Below are 17,582 nucleotides of genomic sequence, written 5' to 3'. Positions count from 1 at the left end.
CAGTACTAGGAGGATCTATAAAATAAGATTGAGACATTTAAACAAGGTTTTGGTGAGGGCCAGGAATAACAGAAGGAAAACAGATGGACATAGATAATCTGACTTACAAGATACAGCCTACTTAGTTAGCTTCAGTTTCTGCACAGCCTCAAGGCAACTTTTCCTGCTTGTTCCCTGCTTTCCCATTCTGCTTCCTTCACCAGGGAGTCCCTTTCCACATGTCTAGATGACTTGAAGTCTATAAAGCCAGAGGGACAGACCTGGAGAACATCTTTGCCTGGCAGTAGATATGTTTCTCTGTTCTTTTGGGGGTTTTGCTTTGACTTCTATTTCACATTATTTATTTTTAGACTTAAGTTTTTAGGACAGTTTTCAGTTTATAATAACATTTAGGGATCCCTAGGTGGCGCAGCGGTTTAGCGCCTGCCTTTGGCCCAGGGCGTGATCCTGGAGACCCGGGATCGAATCCCATGTCAGGCTCCCGGTGCATGGAGCCTGCTTCTCCCCCTGCCTGTGTCTCTGCCTCTCTCTCTCTCTCTCTCTCTCTCTCTCTCTCTCTCTCTCTTTCTCTCTTTCTCTTTCTGACTATCATAAAAAAAAAATAAAATAAAAATTAAAAAAAAATAACATTTAGAGGAAGGGATAGAGGTTTCTCATATGCTCCCTGTCCCGACACATGCACAACCTTCCTTGTTATCAATACCACTTACCAGAGTGGTGCCTTTACCAGGAATGAACCTATGCCAGCACATCATAATCATCCAAAGGCGTAACTTTGGGTTCACTCTTGGTGGCGTAATTCTGTGGGTTTAGACGAATGTATAATGACATATATCTGTTATTATACAGGATATTTTCAGGCAGCCTCGGTGGCTCAGCAGTTTATGCCACCTTCAGCCCAGGGCGTGATCCTGGAAAACCAGGATCGAGTCTCATGTCGAGCTCCCTGCATGGAGCCTGCTTCTCCCTCTGCCTGTGTCTCTGCCTCTGTTTCTCTCTGTGTCTCTCATGAATAAATAAATAAATAAAACCTTAAAAATTTTTTTTTTCGTTTCCCTAAAAATTCTCTATTCTCTGGCTATTCATCTCTCCTCTAGCCAGTCATACATTTACTTTTAATTGGAAAATTTGTCATCTAATGTATCATAGATTTAATTTTTCTACTGGTTACTATTAAATACTAACAAAAGCAAGAAGACACTTAGAATCCTGTGATCCTAATAATCAGTTTTTATTTTTCTACATTCCCTTTCAAGTGGGTGATGTGGTGGGTTGGGCAAGTTATAGACGTTGAATTTGTCCCTTTTCTGAAGACTTAAAGGCATAATGTATATAAAATTCTTACCTGCTACCTAGCATGTGGAGTTGTTCACTCAGTGGCATTTTCTTCCCTGAATCCCTAGCAACTCCTGCTTTTCTTAAAGGAATGTGGTACTTGGAAATTCATACTTACTCCCCTGCAGGAATAAAGCAGTAGAACTGGTGCGTTCTGTGATAAAAACCATGCAGCTGGCAGTTCCAAGAACCAGCTACAGAGAACATTTTTTTCCTAAGATTTTATTTATTTTATTCATGAGAGACACAGAGAGAGAGAGAGAAGCAGAGACACAGGTAGAGGGAGAAGCAGGCTCCTCACAGGGAGCCTGATGTGAGACTCAATCCCAGATCCCAGGATCACGCCCTGAGCCCAAGGCAGACACTCAAATCGCTGAGCCGCTCAGGTGTCCCGCCTTTTTTGTTTATTCCCCAAATACTAACTTACTTTGGTTTCCTTGATTTTTATTTTTCTCTTTTCCGTTTCATTGTTTTCTGCTTTTATATTCTCTTTACTTACATTGCGCTTAATTTACTCCAAGTTTTCTAGTTTAAGGTCCAAGTTTAGATGATCAATTTTGGATCTTCCTTTTGAAATAGAAGCATCCAGTTCTGTAAATTTGCCTCTAAGCACTGCTTTACTTGCATCCCTCAAATTTTGCTAAGTCGTGTTTTTATTTTTATTCAGTTAAAAATATTTTCTTAACTTATTAAGAAGTTTTTTTTTTTTTAAGATTTTTATTTGTTCATGAGAGGCACAGACATAGGCAGAGGGAGAATCAGGCTCCATGTAGGGAGCCCGATGCGAGCCTTGATCCCCGGTCCCCAGGATCACACCCTAGGCTGAAAGTGGTGCTAAACCACTGAGCCACCCAGCCTGCCCTATTTTCTTACTTCCTTTGAGAGTTTTTATTTCACCCATATGTTAATTAGAAGTATGCTACTTAATTTTCAGATACTTGAGGATTTTTATAATTAGTTGCTATTGTAATTCCATTATGGTCAGAAAAACATACTCTGTATGATCTTAGTATTTCCAGATGTCTTAAATAAGAGTTGTTTTATGGTCTAACACATAAGGTCTGTCTTGGTGACTCTCTCCTGTGTACTTGAAAAGAATCTATATTCTGCTGTTGGGTAGAGTGTTTTATAAATGTCAGATTCAGTGGATTGAATGATTGTGTTGTTTGAGTCTTTCTATATCCTTAATGATTTTCTTGTCTACTTTTATTACTGAGCGAAGAGTCTTAGAAATTTCCAATTACACTTGTGGATTTATTTATTTATTTTTTTTTAATTTTTATTTATGATAGTCACAGAGAGAGAGAGAGAGGCAGAGACACAGGCAGAGGGAGAAGCAGGCTCCATGCACCGGGAGCCCGACGTGGGATTCGATCCCGGGTCTCCAGGATCGCGCCCTGGGCCAAAGGCAGGCGCCAAACCACTGCGCCACCCAGGGATCCCGGATTTATTTATTTCATCTTTTGGGTCCATCTTTTTTGTTTGTTTTGGGGTTTTGTTTTTGGGAGGGGTTGTTCAGAGACACAGTTACTTTTTTAAAGATACCCAAGTTTTGGGATGTGTGGGTGCCTCAATCACTTAAGGGTCTGACTTCAGCTCAAGTCATGATCTTAGGGGTTAAGCTTTTAGCATAAAGCCACATGACATTTTTTTAAAAATTATATATTTTTTTGAGCATGGAAGAATTTCTGAAGTTCAGAAATCTGGAATCTTAAAATATTTAGCCACACAGAATTACCCACATCACAGTTAGGTTGTAATTATATATAAGCAGGATGTTTTGTTGAACACAACTGAAACTTGGGCAAAATGCAGTTGGCTTGCAGATGGAAAATGAAGGATTTGTCCAAGATATAGCAGGCTTGGGGAAGGGGGTGCCATTTTGTTGATATCAAAATGCAAACTGACAAATGTTTCGTCCATGGAACAGTGAGCCTATATACACTAAGGGATGACTAAGGGAGTGCGCCAGTTGGAATGCTAGGTCATGTACCTGAAGAGGTTACTAGAGTTAGAACTGTATTTTATAACTGGTATACACAAAGACGCTCTATACATATGACCAACTCTGATACCCCTGAAAGGAATATGTATTGTTTGTGTCTCTGGACATAATTACATGATTTTATTGAGTTTTCTGTGTCAATAGGACCACCATCTCTTTTTGCCTTATATGCCTTGAAGCCCTGTAGTTAGGTATGTAATATATTTAGGATTATTGTTATGGTTCCATGCCCAACATGGATCCCAATGCAGGGCTTGAACTCAGTGACTCTGAGATCAAGACCTGTGTTCTGACATCAAGAGTTGGATGCTTAACCAACTGAGCTACCCAGGTGCCCCATAGAATTATATTATTTCCTTAATTGTTTCTCATCATTATGAAATCTACCTCTTTATTCATAATATTCTGTCTTGAAGTCTTTGATAGAACTATTAATATAGTTGGATTAAAAATTTTTTTTAAGATTTTATTTATTCATCAGAGATACAGAGAGACAGAGACATAGGTAGAGGGAGAAGGGACTTGATTCTCGGACGCCAGGATCACGACCTGAGCCAAACGCAGACGCTTAAGGACTCAGCTACCCTGGCGCCCCTGTAGTTGGGTTTAAATCTGCCATCATGTTCTTCATTTCTCATTCTGCTTTTTTCTTCTCCTGCTATATTTTGGATTAAGGGGCTGGTGGGTTTTTTGTTTTTGTTTTTAAAGATTTTATTTATTCATGAGAGACACAGAAAGGAAGGTAGAGACACAGGCAGAGGGAGAAGCAGGCTCCTTGAGGGGAGCCCAATGTGGGACTCAATCCCGGGACTCCAGGATCACGCCCTGAGCCAAAGGCAGGCGCTCAACTGCTGAGCCACCCAGGCATCCCAGTGTTTTTGTTTTTTTAAGGTTTTATTTTTTAAAGTAATCTCTGCACCCAGCATAGGGTTTGAATTTACAACCCTGAGAGTTGCATGCTCCATCAACTGAACCAGACAGGTACCACAGGTGGGTTTTTTGTTTTGGTTTGTTTGATTTAGTTTCACTTTTTGTTTCGTGTTTTGTTGTTTGGTTTGGTTCTCTGTACATCTCTAACTTAACCGCAGTCTATTGTGTGACCATTAGTTTACTACTAAAATTGCGTTACATATAGTACAAAAACATTACAACATTATATTTTCATTTTTCCCCTCGTTCTTTGTAGTTGTCGTATGTTTTAACTATACTTGTATTATAACAGTATTTTGTCACTAATTTTTCCTCTAAACAGTTTGTTTTATAGAAATTACAAAATGAGCAAAAGTATCTTTTACATTTTACTTATACAATTTTTCTGGTATTTTCTGTTATTTTATGTAGATCAAGATTTCCATCTGGTATTGTTCTCGTTCTGCTTAAAGAATTTCCTTTAAATTTTCTTGTAGTGGGCAGCCTGGTGGCTCAGTGGTTTAGCGCCGCCTTCATCCCAGGGCATGATCCTGGAACCCAGGATCAAGTCCCCCGTCAGGCTCCCTGCATGGAGCCTGCTTCTCCCTCTGCCTATGTCTCTGCGCCTGCCTCTCTCTCTCTCTCTCTCTCTCTCTCTCTCTCTCTCTCTCTCTCTCCCTCCCTCTCTCTCCCCCCTCTCCCTCTCTTTCTCCCTCCCTCCTCCTCTTTCTCTTTCTCTCTCATAAATAAAATCTTAAAAAAAATTTCTTGTAGATGTTTGCTGGCAGTGAATATACTCTGCTTTTGTCTGAAAAAGTGTTTAATTTGCCTTCATTTCCATTAATGTGAACTGTTACTTTCTTTGTAGTTTTGCAATGTTACTCTTATATTTTTTTTATTTCCATCAATGTTGTTGTTTTTTTTTTTTTAATTTCAGATGCTATAATTTTTATCTCTAGAAAATTCCATCTGGGTGTTTCATATCTTCTTTCTCTCCTTTATGTTCATATTTTTCTTTATATACCAAAGCATAATTTTAAGATTTGTTAAGTAGGGGACACTGGCTCAGCAGTTGAGCATCTGCCTTCAGCTCAGGGCGTGATCCCTGGGTCCAGTGTGAGTCCCACATTGGGCTCCCTGCCGAGGAGCCTGCTTCTCCCTCTCTGCCTATGTCTCTGCCTCTCTCTGTCTTTCCTGAATAAATAAATAAATAACATCTTAAAAAAAAAAGATTTTTTTAGGTAGATGTTCTAAGGTCCTTGTTTACTAATTGTGTTATTGCTAGGTCTGTTTCTTTTGACTGAATTTTCTTCTGGTTATGGGTAATTCATTTCTGTTTTTTTGCATGAATGGTAATTTTTTTACATGGTAGAAAATTTTTTCCATGGTTTATAGGTTTTGTTACGTCTTATTAAAGAGTATTGAGTTGTGTTACTGCGTGCAGTTCAGTAACTTGTAGTTTAGTTTGCTCCTTTTAAGGCTCGCTTTTAAGCATGGTTATGGCAAACCTATAGCACCCTTTGTTATCAGGCTAAGGTATCTCCACTGTGAGGTTGGTAACTTTTCGGGGGACTCTACCCAATTCCCAAGTATTACAAGGTCTCTACTCTGGCAGGTGTGAACACAGATTTGCCAGCCTTATGTGACTTGTGGCACTAGTTCAGCTTTCTGATCTGTGGTGTTCTTTTAGAGCTTGGAGTGTTCCTATATGCAGATTGGTACTCAGCCAAAAGCTTGAGGGAATCCCTTCATGGATCTCCAGAAATTTCTTTCTGAGACCTTGCTTCTCCTTGGTATTTCTACCCCACAAATTGTAGCTGCCCTGGCCTCCTGAATTCAGATCTCTGTCTCTTCAGTTCAGTGAGACTGTTGGGTTCTGTTTCCATTACCCCTCCATGTGTATGGTATGGCTGGGAAACGGCTAGTAGGCAGGAAGCTGAAGCAGTTGTGAAACTCACTTCATTTGTTTCCTTTTTCTCAAGGGTCATGGACTATGTTGCCTGTTTGTCAGTTGTCTGAAGATACTGTTTTATGTATTTTGTTTAGTTTTGCAGTTCTTTATAGTGGGAAGGCAATTCCTATGCCCCTGTTTTCATTCCCTCTATTAATTAATATTTTTTTCTTTTTTCTTCCTTTGCCCACCCCAGATTACTTACTATATTTGCTCGGATTATAAGTGTTTATATTGCCTCAATTGATTTTTTGAGGTGAAATTCATGCTTTTAAAATGTACAATTCAGTGGTTTTCAGTGTATTCATAAAATTGTGCAACTATTGCCACTAATTCTAGAACATCTTCATCACCTCAAAAAGAAACCCTATATCCATTAACAGTCATGCACACACACACCCCCATTGCTCCCCTCACATCTAGCTCCTGGCAGCCACAGTGCTTTCCATCTATGAATTTCCCTATTCTGGACATTTCGTATAAATGGAATAATGCAACATGTGACATTCTGGGTTGGTTTCTTTTTTCTTTCTTTTTTTTTTTTTTAATTTATTTATTTATTATTTATTTACTTATTTATTTTTATTTTAGAAACTAGAGGGGGTTTTTTTTTTTTTTTTTTTTTTAAGATTTTATTTATTTATTCATGAGAGACACAGAGAGGCAGAGACACAGGCAGAGGGAGAAGCAGGCTCCATGCAGGGAGCCCGACGTGGGACTCGATCCCGGGACTCCAGGATTACGTCCTGGGCCAAAGGCAGCACTAAACCGCTGAGCCACCCAGGGATCCTTCTTTCTTTTTTAAAAAGATTTATTTATTTTAGAGAGAGAGAGAACGTACAAGTAAGGGGAGGGGGAGAGAATCTTTAAGCAGACTCCCTTCTGAGCATGGATCCTGATACAGGGCTGGATCCCAGGACCATGAAGTCATGGCCTGAGCTGAAACCAAGAATCAGATGCTTAAGGAACTGTACCACCCACACACATCTATCTAGTTTCTTTCACCTAACATGTTTTCAAGATTCATCTGATTTATATACTTTCATGATGACATTGAGCTCAGTGTTCCTTGAGAACTATAGAGAATATAATTAGCTGGATTAAGTAGTCCCTACTACCTCCCCCCTCCCTAGGCTCACCTATAATATACTTTCTCCCCACTTTTTTCAGATTGTGAATAAGTGGAACACAGCTCTTATAGGCCTTATGACGTACTTTCGAGAGGCTGTGGTGAACACCCAGGAGCTCCTGGACTTGCTAGTGAAGTGTGAGAACAAGATCCAGACACGTATCAAGATTGGCCTCAACTCCAAGATGCCCAGTCGGTTCCCTCCCGTTGTGTTCTATACCCCTAAGGAATTGGGTGGACTTGGCATGCTCTCAATGGGACATGTGCTCATTCCCCAGTCTGACCTCAGGTAGGTTGACCTTGGTTGAAAATCTTGCTATGAGCACCGGGCTGGCTTATTTAGAAGAGTATGTGACTCTTTATGTCAGGGTTGTGAGTTTGAGGCCCATGTAGAGATGACTTAAATAAACTTAAAAAAAAAAAAAAGAAAAGAAAAAAAAATATTTTGCTAGACCTTGAGGGAAGGAGATGTTTTTTTATTTTTAGGTTTTATTTATTTTTTATAATCTTGATTGTCCCCCAAACAGGTGGTCGAAGCAGACAGATGTAGGTATCACACACTTTCGTTCAGGAATGAGCCATGAAGAAGACCAGCTGATTCCCAACTTGTACCGCTACATACAGCCATGGGAGAGCGAGTTCATTGACTCTCAGCGAGTCTGGGCTGAGTATGCACTGAAGAGACAAGAAGCCATTGCTCAGAACAGGTACACATCCAGGAAGGAATAACTGTCCTGTCAGGAGTATGGAGGGATGATCTTTCAGCCCTGTGTGGAGGTCAGCAGCAGAGCTTACCATATTTTTATGGATTGGATATAGGACATAGGTTCTAACATCTGACCTGTTTATCCCTGGCCAGGGAGGAATGCTAAATAAACTGTGTGAATACATTTGACTTAAATCTTTTTTCTTTGACAGACGACTGACCTTAGAAGATCTAGAAGATTCATGGGATCGTGGCATTCCTCGAATCAACACCCTCTTCCAGAAGGACCGGCACACATTGGCTTATGATAAGGGCTGGCGTGTTCGAACTGACTTTAAGCAGTATCAGGTATGTGGAGGGCATAGTAGAGAGATTTTCCCTGAATTAAAAGAATCTATGGCCATGCCAGGGATTTGGGACAGTAGGCACCCAGAAGCTTGATGGATCCTGCCTTGCCATCTAGGTTTTGAAGCAGAACCCTTTCTGGTGGACACACCAGCGGCATGATGGGAAGCTCTGGAACCTGAACAACTACCGTACGGACATGATCCAGGCCTTGGGTGGTGTAGAAGGCATTCTGGAACACACACTCTTCAAGGGCACTTACTTCCCTACCTGGGAGGGGCTTTTCTGGTGAGGATTGTCTTCTCTCCTTACAGTAACCTGTCACAACCCTCTGAGCTCATCACTTGTGTGTTTTTTGTGTTTTCTCCTCTGGTGTTCACCATCTTTGGGAGATGGCAGGGCATCACTTCACTTAGCCTCTTCTTCATAGGGAAAAGGCCAGTGGTTTTGAGGAGTCTATGAAGTGGAAGAAGCTAACTAATGCTCAGCGATCAGGATTGAACCAGATTCCTAATCGTAGGTTCACCCTCTGGTGGTCCCCAACCATCAACCGGGCCAATGTGAGTGTGACTGCTAGACCTGGGAAGATGGGAAGCTAAAAACAAGTGTTTCTGCTTCTTTAATTATGCCCTGAGAACCAAAGTCCCTTGATCTCTGGTGTCCCTCTCTCTTTCCTATCAGGTGTATGTAGGCTTTCAGGTGCAGCTGGACCTGACAGGTATCTTCATGCATGGCAAGATTCCCACACTGAAGATCTCTCTTATCCAGATCTTCCGAGCTCACTTATGGCAGAAGATCCATGAGAGCATTGTGATGGACTTGTGTCAGGTGGGCCAGAATTGGGTGCAGAGGGGGCCACCAGAAGTCAGGTAAACTTCCTCTTGGGTATGGGAAATCCACCTTGGAAGCCCTGAGAATGCAACTTGCATTCTGGCGCCAGGTGCCACGTTTTCTGAAACTCTACCAGCCCTCATTCCTAGTGGGCTTCCATAAGCAGTCATAACCTTTCTATCTTTGCTTCCAGGTGTTTGATCAGGAACTGGATGCACTAGAAATTGAGACAGTACAAAAGGAGACCATTCACCCTCGGAAGTCCTATAAGATGAATTCTTCCTGTGCAGATATCCTGCTCTTTGCCTCCTATAAGTGGAATGTCTCTCGGCCCTCGTTGCTGGCAGACTCCAAGTAAGTGTTTTATATTCGAGCCATAGGCATCCAGGAAGCTTGATTTTACTGGTCTTCTAGCAGTGCTACTTTAGGAATTATCCCTGCCTGCCTTTCTTGCTAACTTGGATCCATTGCCATCCCTTGATCCTGTCAACATATAAGGTTTGCTGATTCTCTCGGTGAGGGGCTTGCTGATCTGGAACAGGCAAAGGGACTGGGAATTTTGAGATTTAGATGTAGCGATTGAGAGTTGATGTGGTTCTGGGACATTGGTTGTATTGGTAGCTTCTTGGAAGCATGGATTCCTGACATCTCTCCACCTTCAGGGATGTGATGGATAGTACCACTACTCAGAAGTATTGGATTGATATCCAGTTGCGCTGGGGGGACTATGATTCCCATGACATTGAACGCTATGCCCGGGCCAAGTTCTTGGACTACACCACAGACAACATGAGTATCTACCCTTCACCCACTGGTGTGCTCATTGCCATTGACCTGGCCTATAACCTGCACAGGTAATTTGGTGCTCAGAAGCATATATGTATTTTCTATTAGTTCTGTACTTCTTAAATTTTATTTTATGAGTAAACTGTGGCCAATATACAGTTTAAACTCTGAGCTCAAGAGTTCCATGCTCTTGAGTGCCAGCCAGGCATCTCAGTCGGCCCTATACTTTAATATACGTGTGTTTTTTAGTTTACCTAAAGGGCGGCCCTTTCTTTTTCTGGGTCACTGATTTTTTTCTTCCTTGCCTCTGTGTACATGAGCAGACACTTGTCTGCCTGGCCAACAGTCTTCTTTGTTGAGTTCCAGTTTGCCTTTTTCCTGTGGCTGCCACCCTAGTCTTTACTTTTCTCATCTCTTCTATTCTCATAGTGCCTATGGAAACTGGTTCCCGGGCAGCAAGCCTCTCATACAGCAGGCCATGGCCAAAATCATGAAGGCAAACCCTGCCTTGTATGTGTTACGTGAACGGATCCGCAAAGGGCTGCAGCTCTATTCATCTGAGCCCACTGAGCCCTATCTGTCCTCTCAGAATTATGGGGAGCTCTTCTCCAACCAGATTATCTGGTTTGTGGATGACACTAATGTCTACAGAGTGACTATCCATAAGGTGAGAATTAGAAGCAGTATAGGAATGTGGGGCTCTATATATGCCTATCGGAGGTGCTAAGGCAAATGTATATGGTGTAAAGGCAGGATGGTATTGTCTAGGCTGTGCTAACTGATGTAATCATTATTTAGACCTTTGAAGGGAACTTGACGACCAAACCCATCAATGGGGCCATCTTCATCTTTAATCCACGCACAGGGCAGCTGTTCCTCAAGATAATCCACACATCCGTGTGGGCTGGACAGAAGCGTTTGGGGCAGGTGAGCTGGTTAAAGGATAGAGCAGCTGTAGAACCTTTTTCTAAAAAAAAAAAAAAAAAAAAACAAAAAACCTTTTTCTACCCCCTTTTCTACCTTCTACTACCCCTTTTTCTTTTGGGGCGGGGAGTTGTGTGTGTGAGAGACAGCTAGTGGAGGGGGGGCATCCTTCTGTTTCTCTCTGAGAGGTAAGGGTATCTCATTTGAACCTTTTCCCTGAATTATTTAACTTGGGAAGTATCTTCTGTTGGAGGCCAAGCAATGTGTGAGGTCTTTTCATTACCTACTTTTGGTCTCTGTTTCTTGACTCTATTCTTTTAAAAACAAAAACAAAAAACATTTTAATTATTCATGAGGGGACACACAGAAGCAGAGACACAGGCAGAGGGAGAAGCAGGCTCCCTGCAGAAGCTCAAATGTGGAACCTGATCCCGGGACCCCAGGATCATGCCCTGAGTCAAAGGCAGACACTCAACTGCTGAGCCACCCTGGCACCCCCAAATCTCCTTTATCTTTAACCTATCTTGAATAAGACTGCCAAAAGTCATCTTTTTATAGATTTTTACTTATTTATTTATGAGAGAGAGAGAGAGAGTCAGAGATATAGGCAGAAAGAGAAGCAGACTCCATGCAGGGAGCCTGATGTGGGATTTGATCCCGTGACTCCAGGATCATGCCCTGGGCCAAAGGCAGATACTCAACTGCTGAGCCACCCGGGTGTCCCAAAAATCATCTTTTTAAAGAGAACAAATGTTCTTAAAACATTACTTTTACCACATTTTTAGCTATAAGCCTTTGGTAGCCCTTCTTGCTAGATTTAACTCTTCTTTGGCTTCCTAGACACATGATATCTGGGTGGGCTATAACTTCTTCAATCACAGTTTCTCTTCCTTTCAAACCTACTTCTTGGGCACCTGGGTGGCTTAGTTGTTGAATGTCTGCCTTCAGCTGCCATCCCAGGTTCCTGGGATCAAGCCCTGCATCAAGCTCCCTGCTCGGCAGAGAGGTTGCTTCTCTTTCTGCACTCCCCCCGCACCATGCTGTCTCTTGCGTATGTGTGCACTTTCTCTCAAGCAAATTAATTAATTAAAAACAAAAAACCCCAGCCTGTTTTCTCTTGCAACCAATCCAGGATCCTTTTTTCCCCCCAAACTCTGATGTTCATTTCCGCTTCTGTGGCTTTGCTTATATGTTTTCTTTCTAGAATGAACTCTCCTGTTTACTCCGTTAATCATAGTCTTACTCATCCCTTAAGACCTATTTATTTGTGCATTGGGACACCTGGGTGGCTTGGTTGGTTTAGCATCCAGCTCTTGATTTTGGCTCGGGTCATGGGATTGAGCCCCCATGTTAGGTTCTATGCTCAACTTGGAGTCTGAGAGTCTCTCCTCCTTTTGCCCCTTCCCCCAGTGGTGTGCTTTATCGCTTGCTCTTTAAATAAAGTTTTCCTGTTTCTTTGTGCAGCTGTTTATGACCTTTAGTCTTAATTTGTTTTGTCCCTGACATATGTAATCAAATAGCAGTTTGTGGTACAGCTTGATTGAGTTTTATTTGGCCAACTAGGTTGAAAAACCCTTTAGGGCAAGGCAGTTTGACATTTTGTATCTCTAAAGTACCCAACATTCAATAGCAGTGTGCAGCAGAAACCTGGGTTGATTATTTCAAGACTAGGATCTTTGTTCACTTTGACCTGGGATAGTAGAAATTCAATTTCCATTTCATCCCCTCTTGCTTTTTTTAGCTGGCTAAGTGGAAGACAGCTGAGGAAGTGGCTGCCCTGATCCGATCTCTGCCTGTAGAGGAGCAGCCCAAGCAGATCATTGTTACTAGGAAGGGCATGCTGGACCCATTGGAGGTGAGAGGTGGATGAGGTAGAAGAAAGAAGGGCTGAGACCTGCAGGCTCTTTTTTAAATATTGGACTTGATATCCTGTTTCAGGTGCACTTGCTGGACTTCCCCAATATTGTGATCAAAGGATCAGAGCTCCAACTACCTTTCCAGGCTTGTCTCAAGGTGGAAAAGTTTGGAGACCTCATCCTTAAAGCCACTGAACCCCAGATGGTTCTCTTTAATCTCTATGATGACTGGCTCAAGACTATCTCATCTTACACGGTATGAAATCCCCTAACAAAGAGGGTCACTCTAAGAAAAGTGGTTTTGGGGCCACGAGACAATCCTGTGCCTTCCTTAGCTTTTACTCAGGTTCCCTAATGAGGCCATTTTCATATCTTTAACCTGTGGATGAGATAACAGTTCTATGCTCTGCATGTAAAGTTGACTGGGAGAGTGGTTGAAATCCATTCCTGGGTTCCCTGAAAGGAAATCAAGGAAGGACATCTAGTGGCTGACCCCCCCGCCCTTGCTGCCATACCTTTTCTCAGGCTTTCTCCCGTCTCATCCTGATTTTGCGTGCTCTTCATGTTAACAATGACCGAGCAAAGGTGATCCTGAAGCCAGACAAGACTACCATTACAGAACCACACCACATCTGGCCCACTCTGACTGACGAGGAGTGGATCAAGGTGGAGGTGCAGCTCAAAGATCTTATCTTGGCCGACTATGGCAAGAAAAACAAGTGAGCAGTGGTGGTGGGGAGACAGATGGAAAATGCTAAAAGGGTGAAATGAATCGTTTAGTATATGGTTTCTGGGGTTTTGGGAAACATGTGGGTTCAGAGATTTTTTAAGGAATTGTCCTAAAGAAAAGAGGTGTAGGCAGTGTCTTCAAATAATGCAGAAAATGTCTGTTTTAGGGCTTTAGTCTGATTCTAGGGCATTTTCCCATGTTGCCATTTTGAGCAGGGCATTTCTTTACTGTCCATACATTACAGGAAGTTTTAATATCCCAGATCCCCAGGTACCACTGCTAATAGCACAGACACACCTCTTCTTCCTTCTCCCTGTCATTGTGGCAACCAAAAATAAAAGTGTCCATAGATTTCCAGATAACCCTAGGGTGACAGTATTAGCTGTAATTGAGAACGAGTTCTAAAGGTTTCTATTTTTAAGAATTGTCCTAGAAACCAGGGCACTTTTTGTCAAAGAAAAGAGGAAGGTATGGCTACTGAGCAGGTTTGAGCATGGCTGAAAGCTGTACATGCACAGAGCCATCCTGGGCTGTGATAAATCTTAGCAGTATTAGTACATCTCCACCTCATACTTCTTTTACAAGTGCCACTTGAGGTGTGTCTGGGGTAAGGGCATTGGGTCCCCTGTCCTACCAAGTTACATTCTGCCATTTGGACAAAATTGACCAAGGGGAGGGATCTTGTGGTATAATCCTTGCTTTCCCCACAGCGTCAATGTGGCATCACTGACACAGTCAGAAATTCGAGACATCATCTTGGGTATGGAGATTTCGGCACCATCACAGCAGCGGCAGCAGATAGCAGAGATTGAGAAGCAGACCAAGGAACAGTCACAGCTGACAGCAACGCAGACTCGCACTGTCAACAAGCATGGCGATGAGATCATTACTTCTACCACCAGCAACTATGAGACCCAGACTTTCTCGTCTAAGACTGAATGGAGGGTTAGGTACTCTAAGGAATGAGAGGGATAGGGATGGCAAAGCCTATTGATGCTACCTGACATTGTAGGCCTCGGAAGTGCTGACATTCCCCACCGTTTTTAGGGCCATCTCTGCTGCCAACCTTCACCTAAGGACCAATCATATCTACGTGTCCTCTGATGACATCAAGGAGACCGGTTATACCTATATCCTTCCTAAGAATGTGCTTAAGAAGTTTATTTGCATATCTGACCTTCGGGCCCAAGTGAGTAAGTGTGTTTAATTAGACCATAATGTGTGGCCAACATTTTATGTGCCTAAAGCTCACCTAAGATTGCCTAGAACTTGAGGTGCTGGTTTCAGCATTCATACATGAATAAGTATATAAGAATAGTGGAAACAGCAAGAAGGATTTTGGCTCCCACCAAATCCTAAAACGTTATAAAGCTGTGGCAATTAAGAAAATGGTGTATTGGCCCACAATTGATTGGAAGAGGATAGCGTATAGTCAGAAACAGATTCATGTGGCTATGATAAATGTGTAACAGGTCTGTAGGATTAAGGATGTGTTAATGATACTGAAACAATCAGAACCCTGCCTCATAACACTTAAAAAATAAAATGCACGTAAAGATGTGCATGTAAAACAAAACACTAAGCTGTAGAGTATTAGAAGAAAATATCTAATTACCTTAGTTTTGGGGTGGTCTTCTTAAGACACAAAACATTAAATTATAATCAATAACTTGTGTGAGACAAAGACATACTAAAAACAGTGCTCGCTTCGGCAGCACATATACTAAAATTGGAATGATCAGGAGAAGATTAGCATGGCTCCTGTGCAAGAATGACATGTAAACTTGTGAAGCGTTCCATATTAAAAAAAAAAAAAAAGACATACTAAAAACAGGAAGAAAATATTTGCATAATTCTAAGATGGGTAGAACCTAGAATAGGGAATTTGCAGAAGTTCATTTAAAAAAAAAAAAGATAGGGACACCTGGGTGGGTCATCGGTTGGGTGTCTGCCTTTGGCTCAGGGCATGATCCCAGAATCTGGGATGGAGTCCCACATCAGGCTCCTTGCATGGAGCCTACTTCTCCCTCTGCCTGGATCTCTGCCTCTCTCTCTCATGAATAAATAAATAAAATCTTTAAATAAATAAAGATAACTGCAGAATAGGCAAAGAACTGGAAGGTAGTTTAGAAAAGGAACTGCCGGGCAGCTTGGGTGGCTCAGCGGTTTAGAGCCTGCTTTCAGCCCAGAGCGTGATCCTAGGGACCTGGGATTGAGTCCCACGTTGGGCTCCCTGCATGGAGCCTGCTTCTCCCTCTGCCTCTCTCTCTGTGTCTGTGTCTGTCTCATGAATAAATAGATAAAATAAATAGAATTTATTCATATTCTCATGAATAAATAAAATCTTTAAAAAGAAAGAAAAGGAACTATAGATGGGAAATACAATTGGGAAAAGAGGCTTAGCTTTGTGGGTAATCAGATAATTCATACTGTATAAAACACCCAATTTGTGGTCTCGGGTTGGTGAATTTGAAAAGATTGTTAATATTCTCTGTGCATGATTTTATAGGAACACAGATCCTTCTACTTTGTTGATGGCAGTGTAAAGTTTAAAATACCACCTAGTGGTGGATTTAAAGATGTGTTCAGCTTGTGAAAATTCAGGAACCATGTGTTGATATGCTTATTTATTTATGGACTCTATACTTAATCAACTGAGGAGGGGCTCCTGGGTGGCTCAGTTGGTTAAGCGTCTGCCTTGGGTCATGATCACAGGGTCCTGGCATCAAGCTCCACATTGGGTTCTCTGCTCAGTGGGGAACTTCTGTCTCCCTCTGCCACTCCCTTTCTTAGGCTCTCTTGCTCACTCTCAAATTTAAAAAAATCAACCAGGGAATGTGAGCAATGCAGATTCCTGGACCCCACTCAAGATTCTGATGTGGGAAGTCAGAGATGAGGTCCATGTTCAGCAATTTTTTTTAAAAGATTTTATTTATTTATTCATGAGAGAGAGAGAGGCAGAGACCCAGGCAGAGGGAGAAGCAGGCTTCACGCAGGGAACCCAACATGGGACTTCATCCTTGGTCTCCAGGATCATGCCCTGGGCCGAAGGCGGCACTAAACCGCTGAGCCACCCGGGCTGCCCATGTTTAGCATTTTGAAAAAGCACAGCAGGTAATTCTGATGCAAGATATTCTGACCACATTCTGACCTATTCTTTGTGAGGAAGGGAATTGAAACACAGGGCTGGCAGCCCAGAGATAGAGTGGTACTAAGAATCCTTTTGGTTCTTAACCCTCTTGTTTCCAGATTGCAGGATACCTGTATGGAGTGAGTCCACCAGATAACCCCCAGGTGAAGGAGATCCGCTGCATTGTGATGGTACCACAGTGGGGCACTCACCAAACTGTGCACCTCCCTGGCCAGCTGCCCCAGCACGAGTACCTCAAGGTCAGCAGGGGTGTGGGAGAATGGGGGCTTTCTTCTGCTGAAATGGGGGGAGGAAGGCAGCCATGTTAATTTTCATGGAGGTGATTCTTGTCTGCAGATGGGGATGGGGCTCTAGATAGTTTTTATGTCTCTTGCCTATAGGAGATGGAACCCTTAGGATGGATCCACACTCAGCCCAACGAGTCCCCCCAGCTATCACCCCAAGATGTCACCACTCATGCTAAGATCATGGCTGATAACCCATCCTGGGATGGTGAGAAGACCATTATCATCACCTGCAGGTAGCTTTGGGCCTCCTTGGTTGGAAGTATGGTGGGGCAGGCATAGCAGTACAGGGCCTAGAATGGTGGCCTGAGCAGACTCTGTCTTCATCTTCTTTCAGCTTCACACCAGGCTCCTGCACATTGACAGCCTATAAGCTGACCCCCAGTGGCTATGAATGGGGTCGCCAGAACACAGATAAGGGCAACAATCCCAAGGGCTATCTACCCTCACATTATGAGAGGGTCCAGATGCTGCTGTCAGATCGCTTCCTTGGCTTTTTTATGGTCCCTGCCCAGTCCTCATGGAACTACAACTTTATGGGTAAGTTGAGGAGCACAGGGAATTGGGACTAGGGTTAGGCCATCACCCTTGGCACTTGGGCCTTGGTTCCAAGATGGCCCAAGGGCCCAGGCTGGGTGAG

At 42.7% G+C, this 17,582-nt stretch overlaps 1 protein-coding gene and 1 non-coding gene across 3 annotated transcripts in view; both read left to right on the top strand.

Moving 5' to 3' along the window:
• The window catches only part of PRPF8 (pre-mRNA processing factor 8), a 33,533-nt gene that overhangs the window by 15,573 nt on the left and 378 nt on the right, over positions 1–17,582 (top strand). For both annotated transcript variants that reach the window (XM_055316475.1, XM_055316483.1), the window contains exons 25-42: positions 7,371–7,618; positions 7,857–8,036; positions 8,248–8,383; positions 8,499–8,668; positions 8,811–8,940; positions 9,062–9,208; positions 9,405–9,565; positions 9,874–10,065; positions 10,427–10,664; positions 10,796–10,924; positions 12,663–12,776; positions 12,860–13,033; positions 13,303–13,496; positions 14,218–14,457; positions 14,555–14,696; positions 16,757–16,897; positions 17,039–17,178; positions 17,280–17,482. In XM_055316475.1, the coding sequence (XP_055172450.1) occupies positions 7,371–7,618; positions 7,857–8,036; positions 8,248–8,383; positions 8,499–8,668; positions 8,811–8,940; positions 9,062–9,208; positions 9,405–9,565; positions 9,874–10,065; positions 10,427–10,664; positions 10,796–10,924; positions 12,663–12,776; positions 12,860–13,033; positions 13,303–13,496; positions 14,218–14,457; positions 14,555–14,696; positions 16,757–16,897; positions 17,039–17,178; positions 17,280–17,482 (3,079 nt within the window). The remainder of the gene's footprint in view (positions 1–7,370; positions 7,619–7,856; positions 8,037–8,247; positions 8,384–8,498; positions 8,669–8,810; positions 8,941–9,061; positions 9,209–9,404; positions 9,566–9,873; positions 10,066–10,426; positions 10,665–10,795; positions 10,925–12,662; positions 12,777–12,859; positions 13,034–13,302; positions 13,497–14,217; positions 14,458–14,554; positions 14,697–16,756; positions 16,898–17,038; positions 17,179–17,279; positions 17,483–17,582) is intronic.
• On the top strand, positions 15,207–15,313 carry LOC129518154 (U6 spliceosomal RNA). Its single transcript, XR_008666129.1, has one exon. It is a non-coding gene; the product is annotated as a U6 spliceosomal RNA (small nuclear RNA).

This window comes from Nyctereutes procyonoides, unplaced genomic scaffold, assembly GCF_905146905.1.
Source record: "Nyctereutes procyonoides isolate TBG_1078 unplaced genomic scaffold, NYPRO_anot_genome, whole genome shotgun sequence".
NCBI lineage: Eukaryota > Metazoa > Chordata > Mammalia > Carnivora > Canidae > Nyctereutes > Nyctereutes procyonoides.
This window is presented reverse-complemented; position numbering and strand designations above follow the sequence as displayed.